The sequence below is a fragment of the Schistocerca gregaria genome, chromosome 4 (assembly GCF_023897955.1).
Source record: "Schistocerca gregaria isolate iqSchGreg1 chromosome 4, iqSchGreg1.2, whole genome shotgun sequence".
In the NCBI taxonomy this organism is placed as follows: domain Eukaryota; kingdom Metazoa; phylum Arthropoda; class Insecta; order Orthoptera; family Acrididae; genus Schistocerca; species Schistocerca gregaria.
In genome coordinates, this window is record NC_064923.1 from 562,824,349 (window position 1) to 562,836,767 (window position 12,419).

The window sequence follows — 12,419 nt, forward strand, 5'->3', positions numbered from 1 at the left end:
AGAGAAGTAAAAAGACTGGGTGCATCAATGGATTGAGAGCTGTGTAATGATAGAGTAGCTAGATGTGGATTGAGAGCTGTGTAATGATAGAGGAGCTAGATGGGTAAGGACAATGATTAACCAAGGTTGAGATCAGGAGGGTTACGAGAACATAGGATATATAGCAGGGAAAGTTCCCACTTACAATATTCAGAAAAGCTGCTGTTGGTGGGAAGGATCCAGATGGCATTGGCTGTGAAGCAGTTATTGAAATGAAGGACATCGTGTTGGGCGGCATGCTCAGCAACAGAGTGGTTTAGTTGTTTCCTGGCTACTGTTTGTCAGTGACCATGATTGATTTCACAGATAGCCTTGCCTTTGATGGGCTAGGTGATGTTTGTGACAATACTGGACTATGGGTGGTGGGAGGCTGTATGGGATAGTACTGGGATTCATTCTGGATTTTCCATTGTTTGAATTTAAATTAGATGTTGATATCTTTAATGCTTCTGCTGCAGCTACCAGTCTCCATTTTATTACTTTTAGGGTCTCATTTCTTAATCAAATTACCTCATCATTGCCTGCTTTAATTATTCTGTATTCCATTACCCTTGTTTTACTTTTTGTGATGTTTACCTTACAACCAATTTTCAAATTATTATCTATTCCATTCAGCTGATCTTCCAAGTCCTTTGCCACCTCTGACAGTAGTAGAATGTCTTCAGCAAACCTCAATGTTTTTATTTCTTCACTTCGCTTTACAAATTTCTCTTTGATTTCTTTTACTGCTTACTCAGTATTCAGATGGAATAATACGCAGGATAGGCTACAACTGCATATCACTCCTTTCTCAGCTACTGCTTGCCTGTCATCCTTTGACTCTTGTAACAGTAGCCTGGGTTCCTGCAGAAGCTGTAGGTAATCTTTCAGCATGCCGTATTTTATCCCTGCTACCTTCGCTATTTTAAAGAGTGTGTTCCATTCAGTATTATTTAAATTTACAAGTACTGCAAGTTTGAGTTTTTACCTTTCGTCAGTTTATCATCGAAGACATGTTGAAGCGCATACATTCTCCCAGTTACTATTCAACCATTTCACATTATATGGTAGGCTCTCAACACAAATTCTTACTACCCACAACATCTAAAAGGAAACAGCTGACACAATCACAGATCCACTCGCACTCAAAGGTTGTTCAAAATTGTCTCTCACTAAACTGTAGGTTTTATCTTGCTGTATTTTATTTGTTATGGAACAGACAGTTAATAATTCCAACCACAGAAAATGTTTCCATGCATTGGAGGGCTTTTCCAGTCATCTTTAGGAGTTCCTATGGCATTGCATACATTTATTTTTGCTACTGTGCCATTCGGTTTAATTGATGTATGTTGCGTGAAACAAATTATCTGACATATGATTCTACAGATTTAAATGCAAATGTTTGCTGGAAGACCCAGTTTAATCCAAGCATTAGTTGGGCTAATGCCAGTCATCAGCTGTGAGGTTCTGAATACCTGAATACACAGGTGATAAACAAGCTGCAATGCATTCCTTTTCCTCCAGTAGGCATTGTAGCATATGAACCATACTGTTCCATCTGGGGTTTGTTTCGTGAATTAATTTGTATACAGGTTTTTCATTAGATCGTTGATCTTAAGGAGTTTTTCATTAACATAGCTAATTGTTTTAAAATAACTGGCCTTTTCCCTCATAATGCGGAACTCACTGTTGCTGTTTAAAGAACTTTTCACGGCAAAGTTGACGGTGTGTACTAAACAGGAAATCTATTGCTATTAATAATATCATGTTATTGGCATTGTTAGTTGTGATGCTTACAACTTTGTTTTTGGTGTACCATTTTGGAATCACATTATCTAATGCTTGACTAATATTTAGCACTGTCTGTTTTTGTGGGAAACAGAATGTCTCAAGAGCTAAAGCTTACAGGTGTCAGTCACTGTTAACGAAATGGCCCATTACAGCCATATGTGCCTCACAGTTCAGTGAGACCCAAATATTGATCAGTAAAGAAACACAGGTAGAATATTTCATTTCCAAGTTTCTAGCCTCTTGTTCTGTATGGCTATTTCCTTAAGTCATGTAGCATATTTTTTGGTATTGAGTATTTTGGGTCCAGCAGTGCAACAAAACATTGAAAACCAATGTCCTGTATTACAGAGAGAAGTTTAAAATCATCTGTTACATGGCCTCTGGTGCTATATCTAGTTCCTGTTGTCATTTGGTTCCCCCTTTTAAGTGAAACAAAAGATGTAAAGCACTGGTCCAGCAAGGAGATAAATTTTGCTCAAAAGTAGTCCAATAAAATTACATATCGTACCGTACTGAAGCGTCGAAATTTGTGATTTTGGAGTTGCTTGTTATCAGTCTGGTTTAAAAATCCAACTTCAGCAGTTGCTGCAGGCACTGTCCAACCTTTCGTATGGAGTTCTGTTTTTATGTGATTTGGATGAATAACGTACATACCTGCGTATTTTGTCTGACTCTCATTATTAGAAGAATGAGCATCTTTACCCATGGACATTGGTGTTCATTTGCTCGATAAATTGTGAAACTTAAGATGTCTGGTCATGCCTGTTGTAGTTTTTGAAATGTTACAGAGCTTTTTAGAACAAACATTGCCATAAATATTATCTCCATCCTATGTAAAATAATAGTGGCTTCATGACTTTAGTTTTTGTGTAGCCTTAATTATTTGTCCCACAACTTTATTCGAATGAAACCTGAGACATTCGAGTCACGAGCACAGCGAGCTGCAAGTGTGTTTGTGTAGTATCAGCATTCACTTCAAATAACAACCCTGGCACTTGTCAGCACAACAACATGCACCTCTGTGCCATTTCTCATTAGATTCTTAAGAATTGCTTGAGAAGTAGAAGCTCAAGGAACTCTCAGTGTGCTGAAGTCACCATTCCATCCTTACTCAGAGGCTTGAAGTTATTGCAGTAATGAATACTGCAGTATACTGTCCAGTTGAGGGAGGAAATTGATGTATCTAAAAAAGCAGTCATAGAAACAAGATAGTAAAATATCTATATAAGGAAGGTACCAGTGACTGAAACCTCGGATAACAATAAAAACTTTAATTTATCAACAAAAGAAGGAAATACAAAAAGTTCATGGAAAGAAGGGAATAAAGTAATATAACTCACTTAGGAATTAAATCAATAGGAAACACAGGGAAGCTAAAGAAAAAAAATAGCTTCAAGAAAAATGTGAACAAATTGCAAAGGAAGTGGTTGTCGAAAGGTTAAATTTCGCGTAAAGAAAGGCCAGATAACTTTCAGAGAAGTTAAAAGCATAAATTGCTACACTGAAAGCAAATGGAATTCCACTGTGAAATGGGGAGGAGGGGTTGGAGAGATGAAAAAGAGTATATTAAAGGCCTCTACGATGGGGAGAGGAATCACCTATTGACATGAGAGAAGAAAAATTGAATGTCAATTTGAAAGACATAAAAGTTTACAGAGCTTTGTAGAACTTACCATTAAACAAAACAGAAGGGATAGACAGCATTCCTTCAGAATTTCTAAAATCATTGGGGAAAGTGGTAGCCAAATGATTATTCATATTAGTGTATAGAATCTATTGGACTGAGTCTTGTCATTGGACTTTTGGAAGAGTATCATCTACACAATCCTAAAGGCAGTAAATGCGGATAAATTTGAGAAATGTCCATAGCTAGCACAACTGCTCATGCATCAAAGTTTCTGACCAGAATAAAATACCGAGGATTGGAAAAGAACATTAATGAACTGTTTTGTGCCCATCATTTCAGTCTAGGAAAGGTAAAGATGGTTGTTATGTTGTGCATGATAATAGAGGCTAGATACTTTCGTAAAATTTATGGAACCAGCAAAACATTTGATAATGTATAAATGAAGATCTTTGAAACCCTCAGAAAAATAGGTGTAATGTGGAAGCAAATATGAATAATATATGCTATGTCGAAAAACCAAGGGAGAACAATAAGAATAGCAGACCAAAACAGAAATCCTTGGATTAAAAATAATATAAAGCAGGTATGCAGTCTGTCCAACATGTGCATCAAAGAAGCAATGATAAAAACAAATATAATTTTCAAGAATGGGAGTAAAATTCAGGGTGAAAGGATATCAATGATAAGACTCATTGATGACATTGTCATCTTCAGTGAAATGGGAGAAGAATTACATGATGTGTTGAGTGAAATGAACAGTCTAATGAGCACATGCTATAGATTGAGAGTAAACAGAAGAAATACAGAAGTAAGGAGGAGCAGCAGAAATGAGATTAGCAATAAACTTAACATGAGAATTTGGGCATGGAAGTACCTCTTTGCCTGTTGTCTTAGAAGCAAAATAATAGGCAAGATGTACTGCAAGAATCTTAGAAGCAGACTAGCATAGGCAAAGAACATTCTTTGCTGGAAGAAGCCTAAAAGTGTCAAACATTGGCGTTTATTTGAGGAATAAATTTCTGAAAATATATGATTGTGAATAATGGACTGTGTAAAAAAAAAGAGAAAAAGAATGGAAGCATTTAAGATGTGGTGTTACAGAAGAATGGTGAAAAATGAGTGGACTGATCAGATAAGAAATGAAGAGGTTCTCTGCTTAGTCATGGAGGAATGATATTTGTGAGAAACAGTAACAAGGAGAAGGAACAGGGTGACAGGACATATGCAGATACATCAGGGAGTAGTTTCCATGGTACTATCGGCAGTCATAGAAGCCAAAAATTGCAATGTAAGACTAAGATAGGAATATATATAAAGGAAATTTTGTGTGTTTATTTATAATAAAAGGAAAGCCTTCTTTGGCTATTAATCTCAGTGACGGAAAAAAATTATACTTTACAGAGAATGTGAGCTCACAGTCAGCAAATATTAATATGTACTCCATAATTTCATGAGGTACTGGGAAGTAGTACAGTGCTTTGCGTTCTAATATCTGATACCCCCATCAGAATGCAAAACCATTTCATTGGCACAAAGAGCTGTATTCATACATTTTGTACATTGTACAGGAAAAGTAATCTGTACTGTCATGAATAAAAACACATAAGAGAACTCAGTGCCTCAGTAACAAATGGGTGAATAATAAAGCAATAAGAATGAAACAGTTTATATTAGTAGTGGTAGAAAGGGGAAGATTTATTTATTTTAATGACATGCATATTCATTTGAAGCAAGGATGTGGAATAAGTCAAAGAATGTACAAATGTAAATTACATAAAATATTTAACAAGGGAAAGTGCAGTTAATTTGAAGAGTTGTAGTGAAAATAAAAACATCAAACCAGAACAAAACAGAAGCAAAGTGTGACAAAAGAAGACATAAAAGTATGAGCACATGTTGTAACACAGTAAATAAAACAAAATATTGAAAATATGCACATAAAAAGTTTTATCAAGTAAATAAATCTTTATTTTATTTTTAAGTAATGCATTGTTTGTAAGTAGACTTTTGATGTTATTCAGCAATGAATTAAATGTTGTAATACTGGAGTGCTTCACACCTTTCTGTACCAAAGTTTTAGGTTTTTGAAAACCGTTATCATGCTTCTTATATTGTGATCACACTACATCTTACGTCATCATCGGGAATACAAAACTGGCATTCTGCAGATTGGAGAGTGGAATGTTAGAGCACTTAATCCGGTAGGTAGGTAGTTTTGAAAATTTAGAGAGAGAAAGGGCTAGCTCAAAGTTACATATTGTGAGAGCTAGTGAATTTTGGTGGTGGGAGGAACAGGTGAATACAGGGTTATAGCCACAAAATCAAATACGGGTGATGGAGGGGTGGGTTTAATAATTAATAAGAAAATAGGAATGTGGTAAGCTACTATGAGCAGCACAGTGAATGTACTATCATAGGCAAGGTAGACATGAAGCCCAAACCTAACACAGAAGTACATGTTTACAGGGTAACTAGCTCCACAGATGATGAAGAGATTGAAGAAATGTATGATGTGATAAAATAAATTATTCAGGTAGTTAAAGGAGGTGAAAATTGTAATGGGAGAATGGAAGTCAATATTAGGAAAAGGAAGACAAAGAAAAATAGTAGGTGAATATTTACCCGGAGAAAGGAATGAAAGAGAAAGTGGCCTAGTAGAATTTAGCACAGGCCGAATTGTAAACAAGGTTGTATATGTGGAGGAGGCCTGGAGACTCCAGAAGCTTTCAGATTGATTATATAACAGCAAGACAAAGTATTAGGAAGCAGATTTTAAATTTTGACATTTCCATGGCAGATTGGCACTCTGACCACGATTTATTGGTTATAGACTGTAGATTGAAACTGAAGAAATTTAAACAAGATAGGAAATTAAGGAGGTGGGACCTGGATAAGTTGAAATAACCAGAGGTTGTTGAGATTTTCAGAGGAAGTGTTATGGATCTATTGACTAGAACAGTAGAAAGGAATTCAGCAGAAGACAAATGGGTGGCTTGAATAGATGAAATAGTGAAGGCAGCAGAGGAATAGGTAGGTAATAATATAAGGCGTAGTAGAAATCCTTGGATAACACAAGAGATATTGAATTTAATTGATGAGAAGAGAAAATATAAAGCTATATCAAATGAAGCAAGTGAAAGAGAATAAAAATATTTAAAATATGAGATTGACAGGAAGTGCAAAATTGCAAAGCAAGGCTGGATTGAGGACAAATGTAAGGATTTAGAAGCATATTTCACAAGGGGGAAGGTAGATACCATGGACAGGAAAACGAAGAGGCCTTTGAAGAAAAGGGAAGCAGCTGTATAAATGTCAAAAGCTCAGATGGGAAACTGATACTAACAAAAGAAGGGCAAGCTGAAAGGTGGAAGGAGTATATAGATGATCTATCAAAGGGAGATAAACTAGAAGGCAAGGTTTTAGAAAGAGTAGAGGGACACAAAAGGGAAGCAGTGGTTGAGAATGAAGTGAGACAGTGTTGTAGCCTATCGTTGTTGTTGTTGTTCAATCTGTATACTGAGCAAGCAGTAATGGAAACAAAAATTTGGAGTATGAATTAAAGTCCAGGAAAAAGAAATAAAAGCTCTATGAGGTTTGCTGATGACATTGTAATTCTGTCAGATACAACAAAGGACTTGGAAGAGCCGTTGAATGGAATGAGTAGTGTCTTGAAAGGATATAGGATGAACATCAACAAAAGCAAATTGAAGATAATAGAATGTAGTCAAATTAAATCAGGTGATGATGAGGGAATTACATTAGGAAATGAGACACTTGAAGCAGTAGATGAGTTTTGCTATTTGGGCAGCAAAATAACTGATGATGGTTGAAGTAGAGAGGATATAAAATGTAGACTGGCAATGGCAGAGAAAGTGTTGCTGAAGAAGAAAACTTTGTTAAGATCAAGTATGTAGATTTAAGGCTCAGGAAGTCTTTTTCTGAAAGTGTTTGTTTGGAGTGTAGCCATGTATAGAAGTGAAACATGGATGATAAACTGCTTAGACAGGAAGAGAATAGAAAATTTTGAAATGTGGTGCTACAGAAAGATGTTTAAGATTAGATGGGTAGATCACATGAGTAATGAGGAGGTACTGAATAGAATTAGGGAGAAAAGAAATTTGTGGCGCAACCTGACTAGAAGAAGGGGTACATTCTGAGACATCAAGGGATCACCAATTTAGTAATGGGGGGAAGCATGTAGGGTACAAATGGTTGAGGGAGACGAAGAGACGAATGCAATAAGTAGCTTTGGAAGGATATAGATTGCAATAGTTATTTGGAGATGAAGAGGCTGGCATAGGGTAGAGTAGCATAGAGAGCTGCATTAAACTAGTCTTAGGACTGAGACCACCATCACTACAATAATACATCTTATTATTTCATAGTGCTTCAGGTTATAGTGCAACAAATACGAGGGTGAATCAAATGAAAACCTTAAATATTGTTTTAAAATATTATTTACTGTGCAGAAGTGGTACAAAGCTGTATAACTTTTCAAGATAATCTCTTCAACACTCAATGCAAGTTCTCCAGCACTTGCAAAGATCATAAATTCCTTTAGAAAAAAATTCTTTTGATAGTCCGCGCAACCACTCATGTACCGCGAGGCATACCTCTTTATCAGAACGGAACTTCTTTCCTCCCATTGCATCCTTGTGTGGTTCAGGCATATGGAAATCACTTGGGGAAGGTCTGGTGAGTATGGTGGATGAGGAAGAGATGCAAAATGCAGGTCTGTAATTGTTGCAACTGTTGTACGGGCAGTGTGGGTCCTTGCATTGTCATGTTGCGAAAGGACACCTGCTGCTGACAGCAGTCCATGTAGCTTTGATTTAACTGCAGGCCGCAGATGATTTTTTAGGAGATCTGTGTGTGATGCACTGGTGACAGTGGTCCCTGTAGACATGTAATGCTCCAAAATGATGCCTTTTTCTTCCCAAAAGAGTCAGCATAACCTTCCCTGCTGATGGTTCTCCACGAAACTTCTTTGGGTTTGGTGATGAGGAATGGTGTCATTCCTTGCTTGCTCTCTTCGTTTCTGGTTGGTGGAAGTGAACCCAGGTTTCGTCCCCAATAACAATTCTTGCAAGGAAGCAATCACCTTCTCGTTCAAAGCGCTGAAGAGGTGCTTCACAAGCATCAACTCGTCGTTCTCTCATTTCAGGAGTCAGCTGCTGTGACACCCATCTTGCAGACACCTTGTGAAACTGGAGCACATCATGCACAATGTGGTATGCTGACCCACCGCTAATCTGTAAACATGCTGCAATGTCATTCAGTGGAATTTGGCAGTTTTCCTTCACTATGGCTTCAACTGCTGCAATGTTCGGTGTAGTCACAACTTCTTGTGCCTGACCTTGACGAGGAGCATCTTCCACTGAAGTCACACCATTTGCGAACTTCCTACTCCATTTGTAGACTTGCTGCTGTGGCAAACATGCATCACTGTACTGAACCTTCATTTGTCGATCAATTTCAATAGGTTTCACACCTTCACTACACAAAAACCGAATAACAGAATGTTGTTCTTCCCTGGTGCAAGTCGCAAGTGGGGGGCCATCTTTATACTGATACTGCGATGGTATGTGTGCATTTGTGCACTATCCTGCCACGTACAGGCCATTCTGCACGCTGTTTGTAGCACACTTATCAACTTACTGGATAACGGTACGAAATTTAAATTTTCCATTACAAATTTAAGGTTTTCATTTGACTAACTCTCGTATATTTTGAAGCTGTAGTTATTGTCACAAGCTTCTTAAAAAACGATTATATCAGAGATTTCTGGGGAACTCTACATATAACTCAGATGAGAGAGAGAGAGAGGGAGAGAGGGAGGGAGAGAGAGAGAGAGAGAGAGAGAGAGGGGGGGGGTGTGTTGTAATAGTTTTGCCTACATATTATAGTTATCAGTATTCTAGAAATATCTTTATTCCTTCTCCATTTGTATCCTCTCTGCAAAGAAAAATAATACCTGCCCTTGCTGATCTATTTTCAATTGCAGCTGAGAATCCAGACAGCTTCTTTATTCGAAGCACAACATGGTACAATGTTGCTGCCATTGCTAGACACCCATTTCACTGAAGTATGCTATATATAAAATCAAACAATTCAGTAAATGTTCAGGTGCAGTCTCTGTGGGAAAGGATGATTACATTTATGGAGGATGCCTTGCTGTAATCGTGTCAAGACTGAATATGAAACAAATCTTACATTTATGAAAGTAATAAACTTTCTTAATGTCAGTCAGTACATTGAACTGGTCAGAAAGATTTCATTGTGTCAGTCTGAATATTTGTGTGCATACAGGAAATGGTGACGGGAGCTCAGTGGAGGATGAGAAAGCACACCATGGGAGTGCAACTCTACCTGGTGGATGCAGTTTAACATCCACACATGCCTCATCGTTGCGCTTTCCTTCAGATGAAAATTCAGAGTGCAGCTCTGTGACCAGTGAGAGCTTACCTGCAGGAGGTGGCCACCAGTTGCCACAGTCTCCTCCTCCCCATCAGCCTGCAGCGCACCACACTCCGCAGGTTTCATATTCTAATCTGGAATCTATCCTACAAGAGCTACATGAGCGTGGCGAAGACTGTGAGCGGCTTCGTGAAGAGCTGGAAACATTGAAGGTATTTTTGTCATCTTTTTTCTCTCTCTCCACTATCCACAAATTGCTTTTTGGCTACTGAATTCCTGTGAGAGTAGTTATTCTTTCAGGCTTTCTGTTATAATTGCTTGTAAGCACTAAAAGAAACTCAGTTGCATCACAATGATGGAAAAAGCATGAAATAATAAATTATTTATCAGGAAAAAAATTTTTAATGTAGTGTAAGTTTATGAAAGAAGTCTTACTATACAACAGCTCTGCTGTAATTTGTGCACAGCATTTTGTTTGTGTGTGACCACCAACCAGTTTTCCAACCAAATTGATGGCCACCACCAAACTATGGTAAAGAGCAGAGTTGACCACCATTGACAGTGCAGGTTTTTCAGCACAACATATTCTGTTTCAATGGCTACTTCACAACCTGTGCTATCTGGATTCTGGATCCCCCCCCCCCCCCCCTTTTGCACCATCTTCTCTGACATGTAGATAAGACTTGTCCATGCAACACATCCTTTGGCCCTGTATCATCTGATCTCAAACTCCATTAGCCCCTGTCCCACTCCCACCTCCAATTGTGCCCTGTAAGTGTAACTTCACTTCTCCTGTACTAACACCATCCTGCCCATGGCCTCCTCTTCCTCTGGTCTATATTTGTGCTCCCAATCCACTCCTCTACATGATTGTGTGCTGCACACAACACCCTCTGCCTGTAGCTCAGCAGTGCTACAACATTATCCTCTGTACCCTGTACCTCTTCGTACCAGCTGTCAACCACCCTTCCCCAACATCTCCTCCCACGCCCTGCCTCCATTTCCCATATGGAAACATTGGTGCAGGCTATGGTTAACCAGTTGTTGAAATCTGGAACACCAGAGACTAAAGTAATGGACCCAGGCACTAACTTTATGTATGAGCTATTGAAGCAGTTATGCCTATTATTGTGCATAAAGAAGTTACAAACTAGTGCACTACAGCTGCAAGTGAACAGCAGAACTGAAAGTTCACAGGACAGTGGGGAAAATGTTGAGTTATGGTGTAAATAGTAGCTGCAATAATTGGAATGCCCTTCTACAATTTGCCGTGCCATATATAACTTGAAAATCAACAAAAACATGCGGTTATCCTTCTACGAGGTTCTTTTTGGCCAAAACATGTGATCTCCTTTTGGATTATTCCAACTTACTGTGGAAGGAGATACATCTTCCATTCGAGATTTTGCTAAAAAGTTAAAACATATCTGGTTTTAGGACAAAAAGATGAGGGCTGCATAAAGACAGGAAGACGCCCACTTCGGGCAGTGGGTAAGGTTATCTAACCCTTACATGCCAAAGGCGAAAACTAAAAATTCATTTCATAGTACCAAGGGCCCTTCCAGGTTACCTGCCAACATCACCAGAACCATTGTTCTAAACACCAATTACTCTCAATTAACCCACCTGCCAGACATACCCTTAGAGATATTGTCCAAGGAAGTCATAATCTTCTTAAATAGCTCTCTATTTCTGACTCATTGGCTTCATTGGACCAGGTTATAGCAGCAGTAAATGGTTCCATGATGATGGAATAGTAGTAGTAGTAGTAGTAGGTAGTAGTAGTAGTATTAGGTATTAGGTATTGCCACCTCAGACATAGATATGCCCAAATCCCATGCTTAACTTCCTTAACCTGTGGGTCCATAGTAAGTGAAGTTGTGAAAGGGGAAAAGCAAAGGTAGACCTAGAATCTTTGTGTTTAATTAACCACCACAAGAATGAGATGGTGTACGTAACAGAACATAAAAAGGAGAGTAAGAACAAGCCAAGGAGAAAAGTCGCAAACAAATTGTTACACTCAGACTTTGTGCAGTAGAATGTCAAATGTCTCCTTACGGGTGCGGGGGTTATAATAGGCCCGAGGTATTCCTGACTGCCGTAAGAGGCGACTAAAAGGAGTCTCACATGTTTCAGCCTTTGTGATGGTCCCCTGTCGGGTTTGACCTCCATTTTTCCAAATTTTCCTGTAGAGCGAGCCAATTGTTGTAGAGCGCCTTACATGGTGCATCGTGTCCATCGTGCATTGCGACCTTCAGCATCCTTCATCATCGTGGCTTTGCAGTCCCGCTCAATCTCCATCTTCCTGGGTGCGTTTTCTTCCATCCACTATGCAGCCTTGTTTTGTGTACCAACAATGACCATGGACTTTTTTGCACCTCAAATCCTGCACAGTAGCCAGTCTGCTGAATCTTGCACTGTTAACTCCCCGTGTACGCCAAGGAGTAGCTGCCCATCACCCTGAGACATCGGAACTCCCTGCAATGGCCATCCTGCCAGGTGGCCTTGGCTGAGGCTGGGTGGCGCCAATGGGGAGGGCCCCTCGTCAGAGTGGTTGGCATCAGGG

The 12,419-nt window shown here is 38.9% G+C and overlaps 1 protein-coding gene across 4 annotated transcripts in view; it reads left to right on the forward strand.

Annotated features, from left to right (window-relative positions):
- LOC126268154 (transmembrane and coiled-coil domains protein 2) overlaps positions 1 to 12,419 on the forward strand; it is a 201,442-nt gene that overhangs the window by 152,144 nt on the left and 36,879 nt on the right. For all 4 annotated transcript variants that reach the window (XM_049973700.1, XM_049973696.1, XM_049973697.1 and 1 more), the window contains one exon: positions 9,746 to 10,065. In XM_049973700.1, the coding sequence (XP_049829657.1) occupies positions 9,746 to 10,065 (320 nt within the window). The remainder of the gene's footprint in view (positions 1 to 9,745; positions 10,066 to 12,419) is intronic.